This window comes from Mobula birostris, chromosome 9, assembly GCF_030028105.1.
Source record: "Mobula birostris isolate sMobBir1 chromosome 9, sMobBir1.hap1, whole genome shotgun sequence".
NCBI lineage: Eukaryota > Metazoa > Chordata > Chondrichthyes > Myliobatiformes > Myliobatidae > Mobula > Mobula birostris.
Window position 1 is genome coordinate 40,729,896 of NC_092378.1, and position 23,279 is coordinate 40,753,174.

Below are 23,279 nucleotides of genomic sequence, written 5' to 3' on the forward strand. Positions count from 1 at the left end.
ATGGTGTTCTGACTTCTAGAGGTACAGTTCATTTTGTATGGACAACATTTCCTTGCAGAGGTTAATTTGAATTTTGTTGCAAGCAGGTAGAAAGCCATCTATCTCTAGCCACTCTTTAACTGCCTTTGAAACAACAATATCTTTTCACAAGTAAGATCTCATTTAAAAACCCTGAAGAAAGTTTCCATCTCGGGTGATTTTTTTTTTGACAAGGAGTTTAACTCCCTGCATAGCACTATATATCCACACTACGAAAGCAGTAGATGTACTTTTTATGTAAATTACAGAGAACAATCATTAGTGAGGCTGAATGGAAACAGGCTGCTGGCCAGTTCTGAGGAAAAATGGGAAAGGTTTTTCGTTGGTCACCAGTAATCCTCAAAAGCAAATTGATTAATGATTTTAGTCTACAGGCTTGCTCTTATTGCACCAATGAATGCTCATCTGTTTTAGGCTACTGATTTTAAAAAAATCTCTCTCTGCATCATTTCTGTTTGTTTTCTAATCCAGTATTTTCACCGCTGGAGTAAAATAAATTAAAGCATGTGTCTGAAATATAATATTTAGTTCCTTGCTGAAGGATAGAGTTATAGGAATGACATAACATATCAGTAGTGGGCTAATGCACAATAGTTGTGTTAATGGACCTTTACCTCACACAGGCTGTGTTAAGAAAATGTAATTACCACACAGTTTTTCAGGATGTCTTTATTATGAGTTAATGCAAGGAAGAAGATTGGCAAAAGACACTTTTCTACCTCTAGCTCCAAGTCGTATTCCAGAAATCTAGTTGGGACAACGAGCTGGATATGTTGCAATATCAATAGTTCCTGACTCTTCACATCTGTTAACACTGATTTGTGAGATGTAGATTGAGTGCAACAGAATTTTAATAAAGTATAACTGAATTTTGATATTCTGCTGCTAAAAATTGAAGCTGGAAAATGTTTTGTGGGCCTCAATGTGGAGTTTCCTTGCTATTTTCTATAAAAAAAAATGCTATTCCTTTTTCTCAGTTTCCAAGACACTGCTGCATCTGTTCCCAGGATGCAGCGTTCCTTCCCAGACCATCAGAGTTGTCCTCCTTCAAAGAACAGGGTTACCCTTCCTCCATCATTAATGCTGCCCTCATCCACATCTCCTCCATCTCCTGGCCAAGGGACCTCACCAATATAGAGGAGGCCACATTGGGAATGCCAGACACAATAGACAACCTCAACAGATTCACGGGTGAAGCGTTACTTCACCTGGAGGGACTGCTTGGGGCCCCTAATGGAGGTGAGGCGAGGAAGGAGGTGAATGGGCAGGTATAGCACTCGGGCTGCTTGCAGCAGTAAATGCCTGGAGGAGGATTAGTGGGGAGAGACAAATGTACAAGGGAATGGTGGAGGGAGTGATTCCCTGCAAAAAGCCAGGTGGGGGGAGGATCCCTTTGGAGGTGGCGGAAGTTGCGGAGGATGATGTGTTAGATGTGGAGGATGAAGGAGTAGTAGGTAAAGACGAGGAACATTAACATCCGCAACTTCTGCCATCTCCAAAGGGATCCTACCACTAAATGTATTTTGCTCTCCTCCCCCACCTGACTTTTTACAGGGAATCACTCCCTCCGCCATTCCCCACTACATTTGTCCCTCCCCACTAATCTCCCTTCAGGCATTTATCGCTGCAAGCAGCCCGAGTGCTATACCTGCCTATTCCACCTCCTCAATCGCCTCACCTCCATTAGAGGCCCCAAGCAGCCCCTCCAGGTGAGGCAACACTCCACCTGTGAATCTGTTGGGGTTGTCTATTGTCTCTGGCGTTCCGAATGTGGCCTCCTCTATATTGGTGAGGCCCGTTGTAAATTCAGGGACCGCTTTGTTGAGCACCTCCGCTCCATCTGCCAACAGTGTAATTTCCCAGTGGCCAAACATTTAAATTCCCATTCCAATTCCTGTTCCGAGGTGTCAGTCCATAGCCTCCTCTTAGGCTAAGACAAGGCCACCCTTGGAGTGGAGGAGCAGCACTTTGTTATTCCATCTGGGTAGCCTCCAACCTGATGGCATGAATATCGATCTCGCCTTACAGTTAAAAAAAACCTCCCACTCCCCTCTTCTTCGATTTCCCCATTCTAGCCTTTTACTCCTTCTCACCTGCCTATCACTTCCCCTGGGTCCCCTCCTCCTTCCCTTTCTCCTGTGGTCCACTCTCCTCTCCTATCAGATTTCTTCTTCCCCCAGCCTTTTGCCTTTCCCACCCACTTGGCTTCACTAATCATCTTCTAACTAGCCTCCTTCCCCTCCCCCCCCACCTTTTTATTCTGCCATCTTCCACCTTCCTTTTCACTCCTGAAAAAGGGTCTCAGACTGAAAAGTCGATTGTCTATTCATTTCCCTAGATTCTACCAAGTCTGCTAAGTTCCTCCAGCAATTTGTGTTGCTTTGGATTTCCAGCATCTGCAGACTTTCTTGTGTCAATGTTGAGTTCTGTTCATTTGGGAGATTCCAGTTACTACCCTGAAAATGCAGAGGTTTAGAGAGAAACATCATTGTTAGAGACTATTGACAGTCAAACTGGGTAGCTATTGTCATGTTGATCAGAATCAAGTTTAATATTTCTGGCACATGATGAAATTTGTTGTTTGTGGCAGCAGTGCATTGTAATACACACAAAAATCTATAATTTATGAGAAATGTATTTTAAAAATTAAATAAGTAGCATAAAGAGAGAGCAAAAATAGTAAGGAAATGTTCATGGGTTGGTTCATTGTCCCTTCAGGAATCTGATAGTGGAGGGAAAGAAGCTATTTGTAAAATGTTGAGTGAGTGTCTTCGACTCCTATACCTCTTTGGTAGTAATAAGAAGAGAGCATGCCCTTGGTGATGGGGGTGCTTAATGATGGATGTCAACTTTTTGCGGTATTGTCTTTTAAAAATGTCATCAATGCCAGGGAGACTAGTGCCTATGATGGAACTGGCTGAGTTTGCAATCCTCTGCAGGTTATGCCAATTCTGTGTAATAGCCCTTCATACCAGACGGTGATGCAACCAGCAAGAATGCTCTTCACAGAAAATCTGTAGAAATTTACTTCTCTTTGGAGACATATCAAATCTCTTCAATCTCCTAGTGAAATCTATCCACCCTTTCCACTGCTAATCCCTCAGTAAGGACAGATGTGCTAAGTCTGAGTCAGAACCAGATATTGCCCACATAACTATTAGAGCAAACCGTAAAGCGGATGTTGCATGGCAGCACACTAATGAGAAGTATGGCGGTTTTTTTTAACAGTTTAAAAAGTACCAACTGTTGGTTAAACTTGTGCTGAGGATTATGGTACAGTATTGTATGTTTGATTTAAAGCTGCTGATCTAACAAAAGGTACTTTATGGTTAATGGCAAAACAAAGTATTCCTCTCCCATTATTCTTGCTGAGTTCAGAGTTGAAAGACAGTATTCCACATTAGTAACCATAGGCTTACACTGGTGTACGTGCTGTTTGTTAGATGTTAAAAATGACAGTCCAAATAGAACAAAGTCATGTTGCTAACTTTTCATTTCAGTTAGTTAACACTTGAATTAATCACTGAATGGATTAACCATAGATACAACAGTGTAAGGCCTTATTGTAGGGATGATGTACAGTAAATGATACAACATCCAGTGAATATAGTCCTTCCTGTTTTTCTACCAAAGAAAAAGAAAACAACTGCTGCATTAGAATTGCAAATTAGTTCATTAATGAATGCAGGTTTCGATATCAAACCCAGCATAGTCTGTTTGGAAAACTGAACCAGTCGTGTCTTCAGTCAAACAATCAGTTTGAGTTTTTTTGTTTTATTTAATAGGTATTAGTCTTGGGCAACAAGAGAGACCTTTCCAATGCTTTGGATGAGAAACAGCTGATTGAGAAAATGTAAGTCATTGTGTTTCCCTATATGACTGAAATAGCAGCAATATTGTGAACTTTAGTGATAAATAGCTCTATTTCAGCACTTAGGCTAATGTTTTATGTTACTAGAATGGCAGGACGATCTACCCCAGTTTCCTTTTGATTTTTCTAAGAGTCACATAATATTGGGTAGGTATCTTGACCTCTTCTAGAGCAAAATATCTGTTGTCACCACACTGTCAGGGAAAGAGTTGTAGGGGGTTTGGGATTCACCGGACTCTGTTTATTTTTACCTGACAAAGCTGAGTTACTCAGCAAAGCATATCTGTTTAAATTGCTCTAAAGCAAGCAAGTTACAGAAGAAAATTATTTCAGTGAGCTACATAAAATAAAACCAAAATAAGGTGATTTATCAAGCATGAAGTAATAATGAGAGGATAGATAGTTAATATGTGTAATATTAATTCTGTTCACAACTGTGGAGAATTCTTCAATCATCCCCATTCTGGCTACAAGAGTGATAACTTTCTCTGTTGGACAGCAGAATGGAAAGTATACCCAGGATGATTCCCAAAAATTTCTTGGACATTAGCCACAGGTTAGATGAGCCAGCAATTTCCAGAGCTGTGCGAGAAGATATTTAGAAATAAATTAATAATAGATTTTCTGCATGCACTCATTCAAGCTTAATGGTTGTTAGAAATGTCAGGCCAAATTCCCAATATTATGTAAATACAAATGAATAAGTCTGGTGTTGCATTTTGTTTAATTAAATTCATTTACATTTTGCCTGTCCGTATTGGATTGGTTGTATTGGATGCCAGACAAAGTTAGTGAGCATGGGGTAGCTCTTGCGAAGTAACCACTTAGAGGGTAGGGGTCTTGTACAAAAACTAAACCATGTAGTTAGTAGCAGCCTGTCTGGCTCCCTCTCAATACTTAATGGATTCAGGTGGAGAAGTTTAAAGTAGTAGCTAATGTGACTGACATTGGAATACATTTTCCTGCATTTTTGAGTTGTAAACCAGTGTTTGTGATGTGCATTTATTTATTCTGCAGGAACCTATCTGCCATCCAGGATCGAGAAATCTGTTGTTACTCAGTGTCCTGCAAAGAGAAGGATAACATAGGTGAGAACATCCAGATTCTTATCTACAAAATGCTGAATATATTGGAATTCTGAAGTGTAAACAGAAATTTCTGGACTTACAAAGGAGCCCAGTGTAAGGGAGGGAGGGGGAGAGAGAGTTAACATTTCAGGTCAATGACCATTCTTCAGAGCTGCGTAGTATATTTCTATTCCAAGTCTATATTTAACTTCTGACATAGAGTAGACTCTTCAGTACCACAGACAGTTCTTTTCGATGATGCTAATTACAGTAAGACAAAGTCATTCCAGAGAATTTTGAGACACGCTGTTCTGCCAACCCTTTCCATTATTCCTAGATTATTCTTAAAAGCAAAATTGACCAGAGATGAGGAGGAATTTCTTTAGCTAGAGGATGGTGCATCTGTGGAACTCATTGCCCTAGATGGTAGTTGTAAGGTTGTTCGTAAGGTCATAAATGATTATGGGGAGAAGCCAGGAGAATGGGGTTGAGCGGGATAATAAATAAACCATGATTGAATGGTGGAGCTGATTTAATGGACCAAATGGCCTAATTCTGCTCCTATGTCTGATGGTCTTTGTCTCTTTTTCTCCAGCAGATTCTTAAACACCTGAATCCTTTTTCCCTCATGTTTGTCAGAGTGACTTCTTCGTAACCAGAACTATGGTGATTCATTCAGTGGCTTCTGTTGCTTCATCATACAACTCTGCTTCCACCTTCCCCTTGTCCACTAAGATACTCCTTTCTTTCAATTCTATCTCTATATCCATGGTCCCTCGAGACTAATTTTCACTAAATTTTTGCCTATCAATTTGCTTCGTAGCAGCTCTGTGAACTGATATGTGAATGCTTCCATTACCCAGGGTCTCTATCTTTCAAAACTGCAATCATCAGCTTCTGTTTAAAATGCCCCCTCCTTCCAAACTGCTGCTCCACTTGTCACTCTCAGATTTATGCAGCTTTGTGTTTGAATCTCTCTGGTCAAATTTCTTCCTCCAGCAAAGTGCCAAAAGGGTCCAGAATTAGAGTCTTGAAGCACAATCTTCTTGATTGAGGATCTGGTGCGTTATTTCTCCTCTTTGTCTGCTCTGCAATTTCCATCTTTCAATTTATTGAAGTTTTATTCAAGTAGTTAACTAACTGGAGCCAAAGCTTCAGGTTTCATCTCAGCATCGTCACTGTTCACTGTCACTAAGGAGCCACCATTGTTCACTCCGGTAGATTTAAGACCTAAATCTTTAAGGTTAGCTTTACTTGTCACATATACATTGAAACATGCAGTGAAATGTGTTGTTTGAGTCAATGACCAACACATTCTGGAAATGTGCTGGGGGCAGCCTGCAAATATCGGCATGATTCTGGCACCAACATAGTATGCCCACAACTTACTAAACATACCCCATACCTCTTTTTGGAATGTGGTTGGAAATGCAGGTGGTCACAGGGTGAATGTACAATTTTCTTACGGACAGCTTGCTCATTACAGATAGATTAGTGACCTATCTCTACTTCTTGCTTTCACCCTTTACAGAAAGGGAAGGTAGTGGCATAATGACATATGTCATTTGTGTGTACTATTTACATATAATACATAATAAATTATGTAAGGAAACTAAGAATGCTTAATCAAACAATATATTTACAATATTACACTGCAGTTGGTTCCTCCACATATTGCTCTAATGAAGCTTCCTGAGCATACGCTATGAACTCATCCACATGGTGAACCTTGTCAATTTGAATTGAATTGACTTTATTACTTGCATCCTTCAAATACATGAGTAAAAATTTTTATGTTGCATCTCCATTCAAATGTGCAATTATAATAATTTATAATAAATGTTACAGGATAGCCAATATAACAGAAATACGGTAGCATCAGCATGAATTAATCAGTCTGATAGCCTGGTGGAAGAAGCTGTCCTGGAGCCTGTTAGTCCTGGCTTTTATGCTGCAGTACTGTTTCCTGGATGGTAGCAGCTGAACAGTTTGTGGTTGGGGTGACTCGGGTCTCCAATGATCCTTCGGGCCCTTTTTACACACCTATCTTTGTAGATGTCTTGAATAGTGGGAAGTTCACATCTACAGATGGGCCGGGCTGTTCACACCACTCTCTGCAGAGTCCTGCGATTGAGGGAGGTACAGTTCCCATACCAGGCAGTGATGCAGCCAGTCAGGATGCTCTCAATTGTGCCCCTGTAGAAAGTTCTTAGAAGTTTGGGTGGTGGGGGCCAATACCAAACTTCCTCAACTGTCTGAGGTGAAAGAGGCGCTGTTGTGCCTTTTTCACCACCCAGCCAGTACGTACAGACCACGTGAGATCCTCGGTAATGTTTATGCCGAGGAACTTTTTATATGATAATTAAAATCATGCATGACTATTGCAGTACCTTCCACACAGGTTCCTATTATTTATTGATTTATGCAGTAGGCTACACCTGTTATGCAGCTCATTTACTATTCCCACCAGTAACTTCTTCCATAGTATTTGAGATACTGAGCCGGTATCACCACTCCTCACTGTACTGACCTCAGCCTCAACTCAACTACACACTTTCTTTTCCTTTCTGTCCTTTTGAATAGCAAAGATCATTTGAATATCTAGTTTCCAGGTTTTGACACTTCACTCTAACAACTGCACATCAATCCTTCCCAGTTGCTTCAACTTATAAGGGTGATTTGCAGGCTGTAGGTGATTTTGCTCCCACTTCAATTCCAAGCAGTAGTACATGCTTAATTCTTTAGCTTGGACAGCTATTGCACGTCACCTGTCATTCACACTTGACAGAGCGAGGCCTTCATTGAAAGGTAAAAAAAAGAATCCAAAACGTTTAGAGACAGCATCTGTTGGATGGAGCGTGCGCGCGTGTGCGCGCGCGCGCACACACACACACACACACACACACACACACACACACACACACACACGTATATTTGCATATATGCATCTTAAAGCTGGAGCATAATGATGTGAATTGCCTAAAGGTTGTACGTGGGCAGTGGTAGCACAAGAACTGAAGGTAATTAACTAAATGAAAGATAACCCCTTAGGTCGGGATCCCAGTGCTGACTGGTGAAAGCTGTTGAATCTGATGAACCTCACAACACTGTGACTCATTTTCCCTACAATGTTCCAGGGATAGCAAATAATATCTTTAGATCTGAATCTCATGGGGAAAATCAGTCACTGATGAAAGCTCAAATTGCATCCACTGGGTTTCTAGTGTAGAGTGATTTCATGTGTGGCTTTCTATTCTGGAGACAAAAGTCAATTTATATGCAAGTAATGCTTTAAGAAAATCAAGCAAATTCTGTATGTTAATACGGGGTTTAGAATTACTGAAACATTAGGCAGAGATAAAGTGGGCTCGGCCAGCACCTGGGGTGGGAACCACAGTCTTTCAGCAGTGTGCTACCTGAGGAACCCATTTGTGACAGATATTTGGGGATCTAGTAGCAGGTGTGCTACTAGATCCTCAAATATCTGTCACAGATGGGTTCCCTAGGGTGGGTGGCCAGCTTATTTAGCCCTCCATATTGACCCCAGGCAAGTGTGTGTGTGGGCAAAGTGCATGAACAGCCGTTCTGGCCAGAAGGCAGATTTGAGACGTGCTCAGAAAGTCCTGGCTTTCTGTGTGACACTGACACCAACTATCAAGAAGTCCATTGTATCTGTAAACTTTTTTACTAACTTTCAACAAACTTGGTCACTTCATGATTCAGAACAATTAAAAGTTGACATATGAGCATAAATTAATATTTAAATTCAAAGGTTCACTTAGTATACAAAGTATACTCGCTGAGTAGCCATGAAACCAAGAAAGAAAAGGCAGTATGACCATCAACTTCCAAAATGTCCCCTCCCCACACAAAAAACAAAGCAGAACAGGCATATTGACCCCCAAATCCTTCCTCTCGCTCAGAAAACCGAACAAAATCAAACAGAATGCTTAATGGCCTTTTTAGTATTGTGTGTGTGTGTGTGTGACAAAATGAAACAATGCTTAATGGTCATTTTAGTATTTTATGTGTGTGTGTGCATGCACATGAGAAAGCTCCTGGCTTGTTCTGTATCTCTCTACAATTGTGATGTCTCGGGGGGACTAACTGTGATCTACAGGGAGAAAATGGAAACTAATGGAAGGCTTTTATTCCACCCCAATGCTTTTCTTTCCAAACGTTTTTGACTAAATAATTAATTTGCTTCCTTTATGTACCATTAAAACAATGATGTCTCTTCTAAATATCTCCTAAAAAGGTGGTGATAATTTACAGTGCCACGTGGCTGGGCTTATTTAATGAAATGCCATTCTGCATTGGAAACGGGTGGCTTTACTGAGAAGCTCTTGCTGGATTTCTCCCCACTGCCAATGGTTAGCTACTCAGCTGAGACTTAATTAGCAAACCTTATGAGTACCCGTGCACAAGATCACCAGTATGCTTACGGTCGCTGTTTATTTGCTGGTGATCTCTAAGGCAGAGAATGTGCGCTCAGGTTTAGTGAGAGGTCCCCGAAGAGGCAGGTAGATCACAGCATCCATTTGAGGGCTATTTTCATTTCAAGGGGTCAGGGCCATCTGTAGATGACGCTGCTTAGGTTGCGGAGGAAGTTTCCAGTAGAAGCAACACCCATCATATCACTGACCAGCATTGCCAAAACATCACAGTGCCACGGTAGTGTAGTACTTAGCACTAAGCTATTACAGCTTGGGGCATCGGAGTAGAGAGTTCAATCCCGACGCCATCTGTAAGGAGTTTATACGTTCCTCCCCATGAGTGTCCTCTGCATGCTCCAGTTTCCTCCCACGTTCCAAAGACACACTGGTTAGTAGGCTAATTGGTCATTGTAAATTGTATTGTGATTAGACTGGGCTTAAATGGGTGAGTTGCTGGATGATACAACTGAATAGGAAGGCCTATTCCACACTGTGTGTCTTGATAAATAAAAATCACCTCAGAGTCAATCATTGTAAGTCATTGCAGCTTAGGACTTCTTCATTATATCTATGTATACTGTATGTTTTGTTTCAACTCCATTCACATCTGTTTAAAAACATCCCAGAATGCTCATAAATTTAAGACCACGCCACATGATACAGGATGAACGAATGCTGAGGTATTTCAATAGAAGTGTAACATTTATCTGCTGTATGCAGACTCATTATGTCATTGAAGACTACAACCAACCTTGTTATAGAAACATAAAATTCAGCGGAGTATATATATAAAACAAAGAAAACATAAGTGTGAGAAGAACTCTGCAGCTTGCCGAATACCTTGTCGAATGCAAGCCATGTGGTGCTGTGGAGCTCCTTGGGACACATATTTCTGGAAGTGACTTCATAATCTGGAATAATTGACTTTGCATTGTCAATGTGCTGGCCTTTGACAAAGATGGTGTACTGTAATACTGCTTCCTCCCAATTTACTTGGATAGGTGGCAGATTTTCTGTGGCACCATTTGAAAAATAGCGTGAAGTTCCCCCATCATCCTGGACAGCATTTCTCCATCACCAAACACTGTTGAAACAAATTCAAACACCTTCCCCACCCACACCCCTGGATTATTGGGTCATTCATTTGCAATTTATGGATTATTGCATTACAAAAGCAATCTACTCTGGAGTGACGGGTGAAGGAGAAATAGCAAGTTTATGAATATACACCAACATTTGAATCACGGGAAAAATTCAATATGTGTGGTTTTAAGTTAACCTTTAAATCTTTTTGAAAAACGTTCTTTGGGGATTTAATTTGAAACATTAAACACACACTAGTTCATGTGCCATAGGAAGCTACAGGCTTCCTTCATTTGCCAAGGTCCAGTACCAGCACTGGAGGGTTGACAAAGCTCTAAATTTCAGCAGGTGATTACCCTGAGCCCATGGTTGAGGAAAACTGTAAATATGCAGTAGTCTGGCTGCTCTGGCAGGATGAAGCAGGGGTGCAAAAGTCTACTTGGAGCATATGACTTAAAAACTGGTTTTCTACATTGCATACCCATAAGGATAATGGTGGTCCAGGTGAATGCAAGCAAAAGCAAGTGAGTTAGTGAAAGGGAATAGTGCAAGATGAACTATTTTACACCTTTCTGTACTAATATTATGAGGAAAGGTTTAAACTAACATGAGAGCAGGAGTAATTAGAGAGTCGATAAAAGACGATCAGAGAACTGGGAAAGAGGAAACATTAGAGTAAAGAGTCATTCAGAAAGTGTAGGATCCTTATACATGACTAGGTAAATCTGAAATCAAATGGGGAAGGATGTGTTTACTTGTTGAGACTCAACACGGAATAGGTCCTTGCAGCTCTTCGAGCCACTCTGCTTAGCAATCCCCCGATTTTATGCTCACCTAATCACAGGACAATTTACAATGACCAATTAGCCTACCAACCGGTACATCTTTGGACTGTGGGAAGAAACCGGAGCACTCGGAGGAAACCCAGATGGTCATGTGGAGAATGTACAAACTCCTTATAGGCAGTGGCAGGAATTGAACCAGCTCACCTGTACTGTAAAGTCTTGTGCTAATCTCTACGCTACCGTGCCACCCCAGATGTAAGATGGATTTGGAGTTTTTCTATATAAACACACAGAATCAGGCGTACAAAGTGTATTTGCAAGTGGAAGTAAAATTAAGATTACACTAGAGGTAGCTACACAGTTGGCCTAAACAAGATAGGGATGGACGCTTGATATTTTTGACTGCAATGTATAGGGAAGGAATTAAAGGAGGTTGATTTAGGTATTGACTACAGGTACTGCTACAGTGTTTGAAAAAATGATGTTCCCATAAGCTTCAAGTTGGCAGAGTTATCAGACCACTGGCTTTGTAGAACAGATTGCCAGATAGTAGGAAGGTAAATTGCTGTCAGACGCAAGAACAGTGAGTGTGAGGGAGATTTTAATAATGCTAAATTAGGTTGGGAAAATATCTGTGTAAAGGTCAAGGTTTGGTGGGTGGGTGGAATTCCAAATATAAAGAACTTACTTATTCAGCATTTCCCAGTCCAGCGAGGAAGAAAGGCGTTTTAGTTCTAGTTCTGGAAAATGAAGAGAATGACCTGGAACTTGGATTGTGAAGCTTTGTTTGTTTCACTGCTATGTTTGTTTATTGATTTATTGAGATGCAGTGTGGAACAGGCCCTTCCTGCCCTTTGAGCCGTGCCACCCAGCCGTCCCCCAATTTAATAATAGCATGATCACGGGACAGGTCACAATGACCAATTAACTTATCAACCGGTACAACCTTGGACTGTGGGAGGAAACCCGCGTGGTCATGGGGAGAACGTACAAACTCCTTACAGGCAGTATACTTGAAATATACTTACTGTTAATTAGGAAATTAACAATAACTATTTCAATGTTGATTGACATCCAGAAATCAACAATACTTGTAGGAACCTTAACGAGGTGTTTGATTATGGAGAGAGGGCAGGAGAATGGGGTTGAGAGGGATAAATGATCAGATGTGATGGAATAGCAGAGCAGACTCGATGGGCCAATTGGCTTAATTCTGCTACGATGACTTATGGTCTTAGAAACAAAGTAGTTCTCTAAGCTCGGTTAAATCAATGGATGATAATGATGTAATACTTTGGTTAATTGCTGCTCTTTCTCTGTTTGATCTAACTTGGGGCACTTCTGTGGGTGGATTCCCTGGTGAGAGAGAAGTGGATATTTGCCACAACTTCTCATTCCAATTCTTGTCCCCATGAGGAGTCTGGCATTGATGTACATTCAAGGAAAAGGCTGGGAAATACTAATCACGTATGGAAAATTGGTATCAGTATGCGCATATGTGACAATTCTGAATGGGTGGCTTTGTCTAAGAAAACAAAGTATTTGTGTTGATACGAATTTATTCTTGTAAAAGTGATCCAGACATTTAATCTGAATGCCAGAGAAACCCATTACTTTGTATGGTTTATTGCTTAGTGGGAAGTAGTAACAGTTGACGATTTTTGTAAAAATGATACCTCTCCTAGCAAACGATGTATTTGGTCTTGGGGAGAATGGACCTCTTATCAATCCGTATTGTTGATGTCTGTATCTAACACATATAAACAATGAAGGACTGCGGAGTAACAGTACAAGCTGAAAGGGTGAAGAAATTAACCTACTTTCAATTTGAGTGCTGTCCTATGTGACAGAGGGCGATGTCACTGAGAACCCAGTAACAAGTGAAGGGGACGGACTCTATATCCAACACAGTAATTTTGTATGATGGTGCTCCAATGTACTATACCATTGCTTCTTTACTAGAAAGTTTTAAATTTGCTGGATTTTTCCTGTTCATGGTGCATTTAAAATGTAAATCCAAAATAAGTAGCTCATAAATTAAACAAAACATTTCAAGTCTTTGCACTGACTGATGTATGAAAATGCACTAAGAGATATTCCAGCTAATTCTCCAGGTCTTTTCCATTTATTACACTAATGCACTTGTTGCTGAAGTTGGAAAATGAGGGTTAGTTTTAAATCAGCAAAAAATGGAAAATGTGTGTTTGTAATCCTAACAGAATTCCATTTGACTACTTGTTAGAAAAAGCATTTAAAATGTATATCTACATTGACTTCAAACAACAAACAACAGGAATTCTGCAGATGCTGGAAATTCAATGAGGGTCTCGGCCTGAAACGTCGACTGCACCTCTTCCTAGAGATGCTGCCTGGCCTGCTGCTTTCACCGGCAACTTTGATGTGTGTTGATCTACATTGACTTTATGCTTTTCATTTAATGTTTAATTTTTTTATTCCATTGAATAGTTTTGTGATACATTATTTTGCACTGAGTTAAAGAGAGGTCAAAGAGCAGCCATTACTTGCCTTTCCCACTCAATTTACAAATGATACTTATTTGACATTGTCTTCACAACCAACTTAAGAGGATGTATTAATGAATGGAAATGTGCAACTGAGAAGCAATTCACCTTGCTGCACACTCATGTTCATTCGTGCTTGTTTGTGTATCGTTTCGGAGGTAGAACAGATGTTCTATGTGTATAGTATCTAAGTCTGGGATCGCATTTAGCTTGCTAAATTTCATTGCATAGTTGAAGGCTCATTTCTATTATAGTAAACTCACCCTAGGTTTGCTTAGATATTAAAATAGTTTTCATGCCTGTAAAAAGAAAATAAGTTACTGCAATTGCTGTCAGCAATTTACTCAATATTTCTATTGTGTTGGGATGCTATGTTTTATTTGATCTGAGTGTGAAACAGCCCGATAGTTTTCCATGTGCTTTTTCATATTAAGGAATTTCAAGGGTAAAATCCTTCTATGGATTATTGTACTTTTTGTTCATGAATGTAAAAATAGTGACATGATGCTGTAATTCACATCTTAAATTGTGTCATTGCAGACATTACACTACAGTGGCTTATTCAGCACTCCAAGTCGAGGCGTTGCTGAGAATGGTCTTGCTTAGCAGAAGATCATAAACAGCTTGTCCATCCTACATACCTTGGAAGAAAGTTTGGAAGAGCAAATCCTAACTCAGCTGGGACTGAGTCTTTCAACACCACCCCCCCCCCCCACCCCCAGTTCCTGTTATTATGGACCTCAAAGATTTCTCCTTTTGGTTTCCTCTGACTTCAGGCCATTTTCTACATTTAAAAGGAAAATTGATTTGTGCCGTTCAACAGTAATGCAGAGTAATCACAAACCACCTATGTAAGCCCCAGACATGTGGCTTCATTATTTGAATGATGTCTCTGTTTAAAAAAAAATGCAAATTGCCTATACCCTATTTAACAGGGTGCTTATTCTGGTTGTGTATTTTTCATTTTGCATGTGATGTTTTCATACAATGCATTATTTCTTTGAAGGATTACTGATCAAAACTGCTCAGCTCTATTTAAAATAACTTTGGATTATTTGAATACCAGTGAAGATAATGCTGCTACTATAATAAGAATAATCATATTGTGAGAGTGGATTTTGGAGCAGGCTGGTAAGTTTTTGTTGATTGGGAGAAACAGCTTCACTTCCCCATTTTGACAGCGATATGGATTGCACTCTTAATATAGACACTGGAAATAGCTCTAAAATGCTTTTTTTCCTGTCAAGCACTGTTTGAATATTCAGCTCTGCAGGATATCCTCAGTTTTTTTTTCATTTTTAAATTTCTCTCAACTATTTGCTTTTGTAAACATGTAAAAAGAAATCAGTTGATATTGATTTGATGGAAATTGGAGATTGATTTAAATTCATGTAATGATATACACCACTCCCAGTTCCATCTTGTATTCTTCAGATGCCTTTGCCAGTGCAGCACATGATAGACCTACTATTAATGTTGTAATAGCTGCAGGACACTTCGTAACTAAATATAGGGTGGGTCACATCAGTTCTATCAGAAAAAGAACAAATTTGAACAGTCTTCAATCACAGTCAATCAGCTCCAGAATGGTGTAGTATTTACTGAGTAGGATTTTTTTTGATACATTTTGAATGAGGAAACACTACATTATTTAAACAAGATTGCTCTTCTGTAGTAATAAATTTCTGCCACTTTCACATTTCTCTCCCTTTTTTTCATTCCCTGATAAATTTTGAAAGTACATTTAATTAATGTAACATTGTCTAGTACATATGAGTTGCCTAGCACTTGAACTTGGTGCCCGTGAAGTTAAGCATTTCCTAACAGATGCTGATGATCAAAACGAGGAACACAGCAGGTTAAGAAGCATCTTTGGAGGGAAAGGAACTGTTGACATTTTGGGTCAAAACTCTGCATCAGGACTACTACACAGGTGCTGCTCAACCCACTGAGTTCACTCAGCACCATAATTCTCACTCCAGATTTCAGTTTCTGCTGTCTCTTATGTCACCAGACTTAAGAATGTTTTTGCCAATGTAAAAATTGTTTATTGCAGTATTAGTAGGACAAACATCTGTTGACCTACAATGAAATATGTCAGTTCAATGCTTACAAAATCTTTGTTTCATTCCATTCTGTCTTACTGATTCCTTTCAACAAAGATATTTAATTTGAGTTTAGTTATGTTAGTTGAGGGAAAATTAATGGTTTGGGCTCAGGAGAATGCCCTCATTCATTAAACAGCTGCGATCTTGATTCTTGACGGAGTGCCTTGGTTAGTCTCATCCAAAATACAAGACCTGTGACAATCTAGCACTTACTTAGCATTCCACTGATATCAAACTGGATTGTGTTTGGTTGGAATGGCTTTTGAATTTGTAGCATACAAGCTGATGTTTGATGTTTACTGAACACAATATCGCAACTAAGTGAAAGGTGCTTACCATTTTAGAAAGACGGGAGGGAAAGTTTGCTGAAAATGGATAACATTTCTAGTGCCAGAATTTCCTGTTCTGAAAGCTGAATGGTTTTCTGTTCAATAAGATTTCTTCATTCCTTTTCAATAGTAAAACAAATAATTGCCAACATTTTTAAAACAATTAAATTACTTTATGCTTAAATCACCATAACAGTTTAAGGCACTGTTTTATATTTTATAGATTTTTATTTAATGCATCCTTAAAAGTTTTTAAATGAACATTCTGATTTATTAAAGAGGATAAAATCTCAATAAATGTGCAAAATCTGAGGTGTTGAAATTTCGAAATAACTGCAGTTAATGTTGAGAATGAATTTCCTTTTTTTTTTAAGGGTTAGAAGCTCATTTGCAGGACCCAAGCAGCAAGTTGCAGTTCATGTCACTTACTGGAGTTCCCAACCTGGAGTTCATAGACCCCTCGGTTAATGGTAGAGGTCCATGGCATGAAAATGGTTGGGAACCCCTGCTACAAGGTGCAGATGCAATGTGTTTAACTTGCTTTATACAATTTGTCAGTTACATTTTTCAGTTTAGTAATTAAATAAATTTGATGATTTGATTGCACCATTACAACAATTCCATGAAGCCTGGAACATCTCCAATTCTTCAGTAAAATTACTTGTTGTAATTGAAATTTAACTTTATTACTAAGTGCTGTGGCATGTAAATTTTAAACTGGATACATCAGTAAAATGCTGGGTTTATTGCTCATGTTCTTCTTTCATGCCTGCAAGTTGCTTCTGCAGGAACACCACCTATTCAACCGACTCTCATATCTATATAGAACATATTTCAGATCATATTCACAATAACTGGATAAAGATGGACCTCTAAGCTCTTCTTGTTCAGCATATTTATATTAAAACAAAAGTAAATTTGCATTGTAACTACTGTGATGATATGCTTATACTCAATTTTAAATGGTGAACTTTGTATTTCTCTACTACCAGAATCATGCTTTCAATCTGATCTATTATAGTTGTGTAACACTTTCAGTCCAATGCATTGTTACAGTCATTCTGCAAAATACAATTTCAATTTCCAATTACTTTTTGAATATTTTTCTGAAATAGTTTTAATGTACATTTCATTTTGCTGGTTTATGCACTATGTATTCTCTCAAATTATGCTGCAGTATGTATCATATAATCTTGTATTAACTAAAATGTCAAAGTATTTCGAAACAAGCAGCATTTGATGAGAGAGAAAGAAATAGAATGCTAATACAAGGAGGCTTAGGAGTAGTAGGGTTTGAGGTGGCCCATTGGGAGTACAAGATCCAAACATGGATCAGTTGGACCATGTAGTCTCGTTTGTTCTCTATTGTTTGTCCAGCACTGGGGACTTGAACCAATTGGTAGTTCTTTCAAGAGTCCCCATGATCAGAATCAATCAAAGTGTTTCCTTCCATGGTGTATAATTCTAACCAAGAATCTAACATACTAGCAATCAGTAGGCCCTATTCTTGATCAGCTTTTATATTGAAAGGATGACCTTGTATTGCTCAATATTCCACCTAATGTTTATGTGCATCTGCCACTGCAATATGTCTGGGTATTTCACACTGTTGCTGACTGGAACAACTTGTTTTTTAAAGTTCAGTAATTTTTATTTCCTTGATAGTCGTGGTAGAAAAGTTTGTGTATACTTACAGACTAAACTTATAAATTCTATAATAACAATGAAATGTAATGCTATTAAAAAACTGAGATGAATCTTAAGTACTGTTATTTCAAGTAGAGACTGGATTCTTGTGGTTGATTGCTTCAGTTCTGAAAATCTGTATATTTTTACAGGATTAAGCAAATACAGAAGACAATTTTTTAGTTAATGGGAACAAACACGTTCAAAATGAGGTGATGAATTTGTGGAACAGTGGATTAGATGCAAATTTATTCTGTTATTTTCAGGGTTCGCTATGTGTTACAGAATTAGTTTTATCCAATACTGATGTTTAACATCATCCACTCACTAACCTGATTTTGTAAGGACAGGTTGACTGTTCATTTACAGTTTGGTAATGCAGCCTTTTTATTCGGTGACATGGTTGTTTTTTTTTTGTCAAGGAGACTGAGAACTCTGCAAAGAGGTCAGCAGTCATCAGCAAATTCAGATTTCTGATCAGCATGGTCCATATATATATTTTGACCACAGGTTAAATTTATATTCTGCCTATTTTAAAATTGAAATAGTTATTATAGAATGTTATATGAACCAAATAGCTTGCATGTTGAATATTTACAATCTAGGGTTTATAAGCCAACCAAACCTTTCAGATTCCTAAAAATAAGAAACAGGAGAACATGATATGACTCTCTAAAGCTGCTCCTCCATTCAAGGAAACACAGCTGACTTAATCTCAGCTCCACTCTCTCATCTGTAGATTTAACCTTGACTCCACTGTAAATCAGAAATCAAAGTGGACCTTGAATACGATTGAGTGAATCAGACTCCATAGATCTCTCAGGTAAAGAATTCCAAAGATTTGAAATCTCCCTTGACAGAATAAATTTCTCCTGTTCTTTGTAGGAAATGGATAGCTCCTTATTCTGAAGTTTAATCTTTCTTTCTCCCCACCCCCACAATTTTAGATTTCCCCTTGAAGGAGTACATCATGCCAAATCCCATCAGGATATTATATACTTCAGTGATATTATCGGTCTTTTTAAACCAATGGGTATAGGCTTTAGCTATTCAGACTTCGCTCAGAAAGCAATGCCCTCATCTCAGAAATTAACCAAGTGAACCTGTGAGGTACCTCCAATGCAAGTGTGTGTCTCCAATAATAAGGTGACCTGAGGTAAACAGTGTCAATTACTTGTAAACAGCACAGTTACATTCAAGATATTTATAAACTGGCCTTAATTATACAGAGGTTAGCATTGTACTTCCTTTTGCAGCTTGTATCTATATGCTTAAGTTGTGCTTCATGAATGAAGACACCCAGATCTCTCTCTATTGCAGCTTTGAGTAGAACTATTTAAAGAGCACATTTTCCTATTCTCCTAACAAAATGGATATCCCTTCTGCAAATTTTGCCCATTCTCTGGCTTATTTACATATTTCTGTCTGTCACATTTTACCACTTCACATCATCATAAACCCCAACTACACCCTGTTCCTTCAGCCAAGTCATTAAAATTGATTACAAGTCTTTCTTCTTAAGCAAACCTTTGGAATGAAGAATGATTAGCCATCATTCCAATGTTGTTTTAACACAGGATTACTGTTACATCAGTTAACACATGTTCTTAACAGCAAGTTCTCAGTTTCTGACAAGGAAGCCCAGGATAATTGTAGAACAGGCTCTGTATGTACCATCAAAGGACATATCCATGCACTTTTGCCAGTCTGAGTAGTTATGATCCTACCATTGATCCTTACAATATCCCAATTGTTGAAGCTCATCAACCTGAAAATAACAAGCCTATACTCTCTTATCCTAGTATCTTAACAGGCTCCATCATTACCAAACGCCAATCCACCCTACCCCCTCCCCCCAAACTTTGCCTTCTCCAGTCCTTTTGGTGTGGCACCTTATCAAATGCCTTTGTAAAGTTTACAATATCTACTGAATTTGACTTGAAAAAAAAACATCCCTGATGTCTGTGAATTGTAGATTTATCAGCCTTGCATATTTCCTTGTATTAAAAAAAACTGGATATAATCAGAGGCACGAAGAGGAAATCTGAGGTCTGAGGCTTCTGTTGGTCAAAGTTGACCATGGATATTGTCTTAGCTGTCTGGATATGCAAGCCTGGGTAGTACAATTTGGAGAGCAAGCTGTTGCCCATGTAGCAAGCTCTCCCTCTCCACGCATCTGATGAACTCAAAGGAATGGCAGAGACAGACAAAGTTTGGTACCAGTAGCATCGCAGGAGTTGCCAGTAGGACTGCCTTAGGGACTCCAGCTCTGGGTATTTCTCTCTGGGTTTACTCCCGAAGCCTTCCCCATGAGTGTGTATAGCCAGAAGGCAGCGGAGGTTTGAGATGAGTTTTCCTTCTCCTAAATGAGCTGTCAATCACAGCTCACAAGCCCCATCTGCCTGAAGCGACTGGTTTTAAGGTGCCAGTAACCTACCTTTGCCCCTTCTCCTGTCAGTAGAAACAGTTCTGCTGGGCTTAGTAGCTAAGCCACATGTGAAGGCCAGGAGCTGGACTTGGTTGTGAGAGCCTATTTGAGGCACACGCCATTGGAAGCATTTAATAGGTGGTGGGAGCTTGTCCCCATTGTCACCCTGGTTATAACAACCTTAAGGAACCGAAAGAGGAAATAAAGCATTATATTGGGCAGTGTGAAATCATGCTGGAATATTTAATGCACAAATCTCTAATTAATCCATTGGAATTCCCAAACTGACTGAATATGGAAGTCCTGGATGCTCTGCAATGATGAGTGTGGCGGCACCCGCAGAATACAAACTTCACACTATTTCAGCTATGAATAACTGTTTTAATAAGAAATAAATATATGGATTAATTTCTGTTTATGCTTCCTGACACAAAATGTACAGATTTAAACTGTGGCCTTAGCATGTTTACAGTCTCTTATATAAGTATTTGTTTTATTCTCTGTACTGAAGCCAAAATTGTAGAGATTTTTTAACTTAAGTATTGTAATAACACAGTGACATATGGTTGTTATCAAACAATATTGCAAAAAAAGATATATGTATCCTTCAAATAAATCCACAAAAGTACAGTACTAAAGTATAGTTGGTGTGGTTAACATCTGTTAGAGAAACAATATTGATGTCTATAGACCAATACAAAAACAGTGATTTGAGGAAGTTTTCAGCCGAGGTGGAGATTTCACCATCTACCTTCAATTATGTTTAATAAAATTAGCCTAAGAACAATCAAACATTTAAAAATTAATATACATACAATTCTTTTGTTTGGAATTACAAATTGTAGCATTTAGAGTATTAGAATAAAGGTGTGGCTCTCAAAGGGACTGGGTTTCATTGACTTAAAAAAAACTCATCTGTAGCCCCCTAAATGTGGCTGATTACAAATACCGTCAGGTGTATAAAACACGTGGTACAGTCATAGGAAATAGTGCTTCCATTATTCACTGGAGAACGTCCCAAATTCACCTAAATGTGCACCCTACGCATCCAAGTTGGGTTGGATTGGTCATTTTGGATCCAATTGGGATTCACTTCGCCTCATCCATGAGGTGTTAAGAAAGTCTCTCGTAGCACCATTCTGATTGACTAACTACTGATCTGTTTTTTAAAAATATTTTTAGCAATTCTTTGTGCTGTTAATCAATATGGCAGGGAATAAATGATTTTCAAATTGGGTTTCAATGCCCCAGGCAGCTTGGCTGGCAAAGATCTTCCCCGGTTGCTATTTTTTAAACTAAACCTACTCAACGTGAGATTTACAACACTACTGCAAGCAATGTCTGCTGTTGAACACATGATAATGTGATGGTTATACTGTAAGTACAGATCTCAGCAGATTCTGGAATTATAGCCACAACACGCACACCTTGAACACCGTGGGCCGTGAGAGTATGGACGGACAATTACAATTGGAGAGTTGCTATCAATGAAAGGGAACATGCGTCCGCTGGAAGCCGGCTTGCAATCAATTTGATGATCGTTAATATTTACCAGTCTTATGCAAAGCTAAATATTTAATCATAACTCCGCCGTTTATTAAAATATATCCCAATCGTTATCAAAACTCCCGTTAGTTTCAGATGTACTAAAAAATCAGCTTCTTGCTTGAGTCAGGATTCTTTGCTTTTGCCATTGCTGCAGACTGTCTTGGAGCTTTTGCTCTTGGCACACTGCACACGTAGTAACACGTTAGACAACACGTCCTGGTAGTAACTGAGCACGATCCAACCAGGCAGGTACATTAAGGTGACGAGGCCCATGAAGTTGAGCGGATAGTGAGAGTAATCCCAGGAACAAGCGTCGTAGTGGCGGAGCCCCAGTCCCCAGGTGAATTCCCAGGTGTAGATGAAGAGGATGTACACGGGCAACCTCTGCCAAGTGGTCCAGCCGAGGCGGTAGTACAGATAGAAGTAGAGCTTCTCCACCACGAAGCTGCAGCTGCCGTACATGAGGAAGGACCAGAGCGACGTGTGACCCGATAGCCTGCGGTCCGAGTTCTCCACCAGGTTGAACATGGACGTGAAGAAGATCTCGTCCAAGAATCCGTGCATCCCGTAAAAGACAAAGCGCAGGGAGCCAGGGAGACCCCGGGGCGAGGGCAAGCGTTCGGGCAGCCGAGCTCGGCGGCAGCAACACTGTAGGCGGAGGAAGCCCTTGAGGAAGAGCTGCGAGTCGTAGAGGGCGAGGAGGTAGTGCAGCAGGAGGGTGAGCAGCGAGGAGCCCGAGCCCTCCGCCAGCGTGGACAACAGGCTCTGCAAGCCCACGTAGACCGAGGGGTAGAGCAGCAGGTGAAAGACCACGGGCCGCCCTTGGAAGTTCCTTCCCTGCAGGTAGAGTTTCTCCAGGGCCAGGTGGGAGAGCGAGTGAAGCACAGCGAGGTAGGGCGACGAGTAGCCCAGCATCTTCGGATCGCTGGTCCGCGCGAAGCGCTGCACGGAGGACAGCAGGACGTCCAGCGTGATCCCGTGCATCCCGTAGAAATACAGGCGCATCCAAGTAGGAAGAGTGGAGCTGGCGCGGCCGCCGCTTTCAGCACCGGACAGGTCCCTGAGCCGGGGGGAGAATGACGCGCCCAGCCGGCTCCGTTTGCTGCTCTGCTGGGCGCGCTCCGCTGACAGCAGTCGCTGACCCTCGCGGCGTTTGCTGCTCATTATCTCCTAGCTCTTTTTTTCGGCGCTTCCTCCCCTCCGCACCCCTCAAATGAAGGCCTGCAGCCCGCGGAGTTGCACTTCAGAACAAAAACCTGCAAAAGCAAGCGGGCAAGGTTAAGGACGAACTCACCTCCCTCCTTTTCCCGCCCCACCACCCCGCCTCTCTCACTCTCTCTCTGCCCTCGCGGAAAGGTTAGCAGTTTTGATTGTGTA

General features: G+C 40.1%; 2 protein-coding genes across 2 annotated transcripts in view; one reads left to right on the top strand and one right to left on the bottom strand.

The window, feature by feature from the left end:
- The window catches only part of LOC140202709 (ADP-ribosylation factor-like protein 8B-A), a 105,509-nt gene extending 84,506 nt beyond the window's left edge, over nt 1-21,003 (top strand). The window contains exons 5-7 of the mRNA XM_072267895.1: nt 3,825-3,892; nt 4,928-4,998; nt 14,344-21,003. Of these exons, the coding sequence (XP_072123996.1) occupies nt 3,825-3,892; nt 4,928-4,998; nt 14,344-14,393 (189 nt within the window). The 3' untranslated portion in view covers nt 14,394-21,003. The remainder of the gene's footprint in view (nt 1-3,824; nt 3,893-4,927; nt 4,999-14,343) is intronic.
- On the bottom strand, nt 20,674-23,077 carry tmem229a (transmembrane protein 229A). The gene has a single exon (XM_072267894.1). The coding sequence runs from the start codon at nt 23,064-23,066 to the stop codon at nt 22,026-22,028; it is 1,041 nt and encodes a 346-aa protein (XP_072123995.1). The 5' UTR covers nt 23,067-23,077; the 3' UTR covers nt 20,674-22,025.
- Between the last annotated feature and the right edge of the window lie 202 nt (nt 23,078-23,279).

Coding starts and splice junctions, on each gene's coding strand:
- tmem229a (XM_072267894.1), bottom strand. CDS start 23,066: ATGAGCAGCAAACGCCGCGAGGGTCAGCGACTGCTGTCAGCGGAGCGC.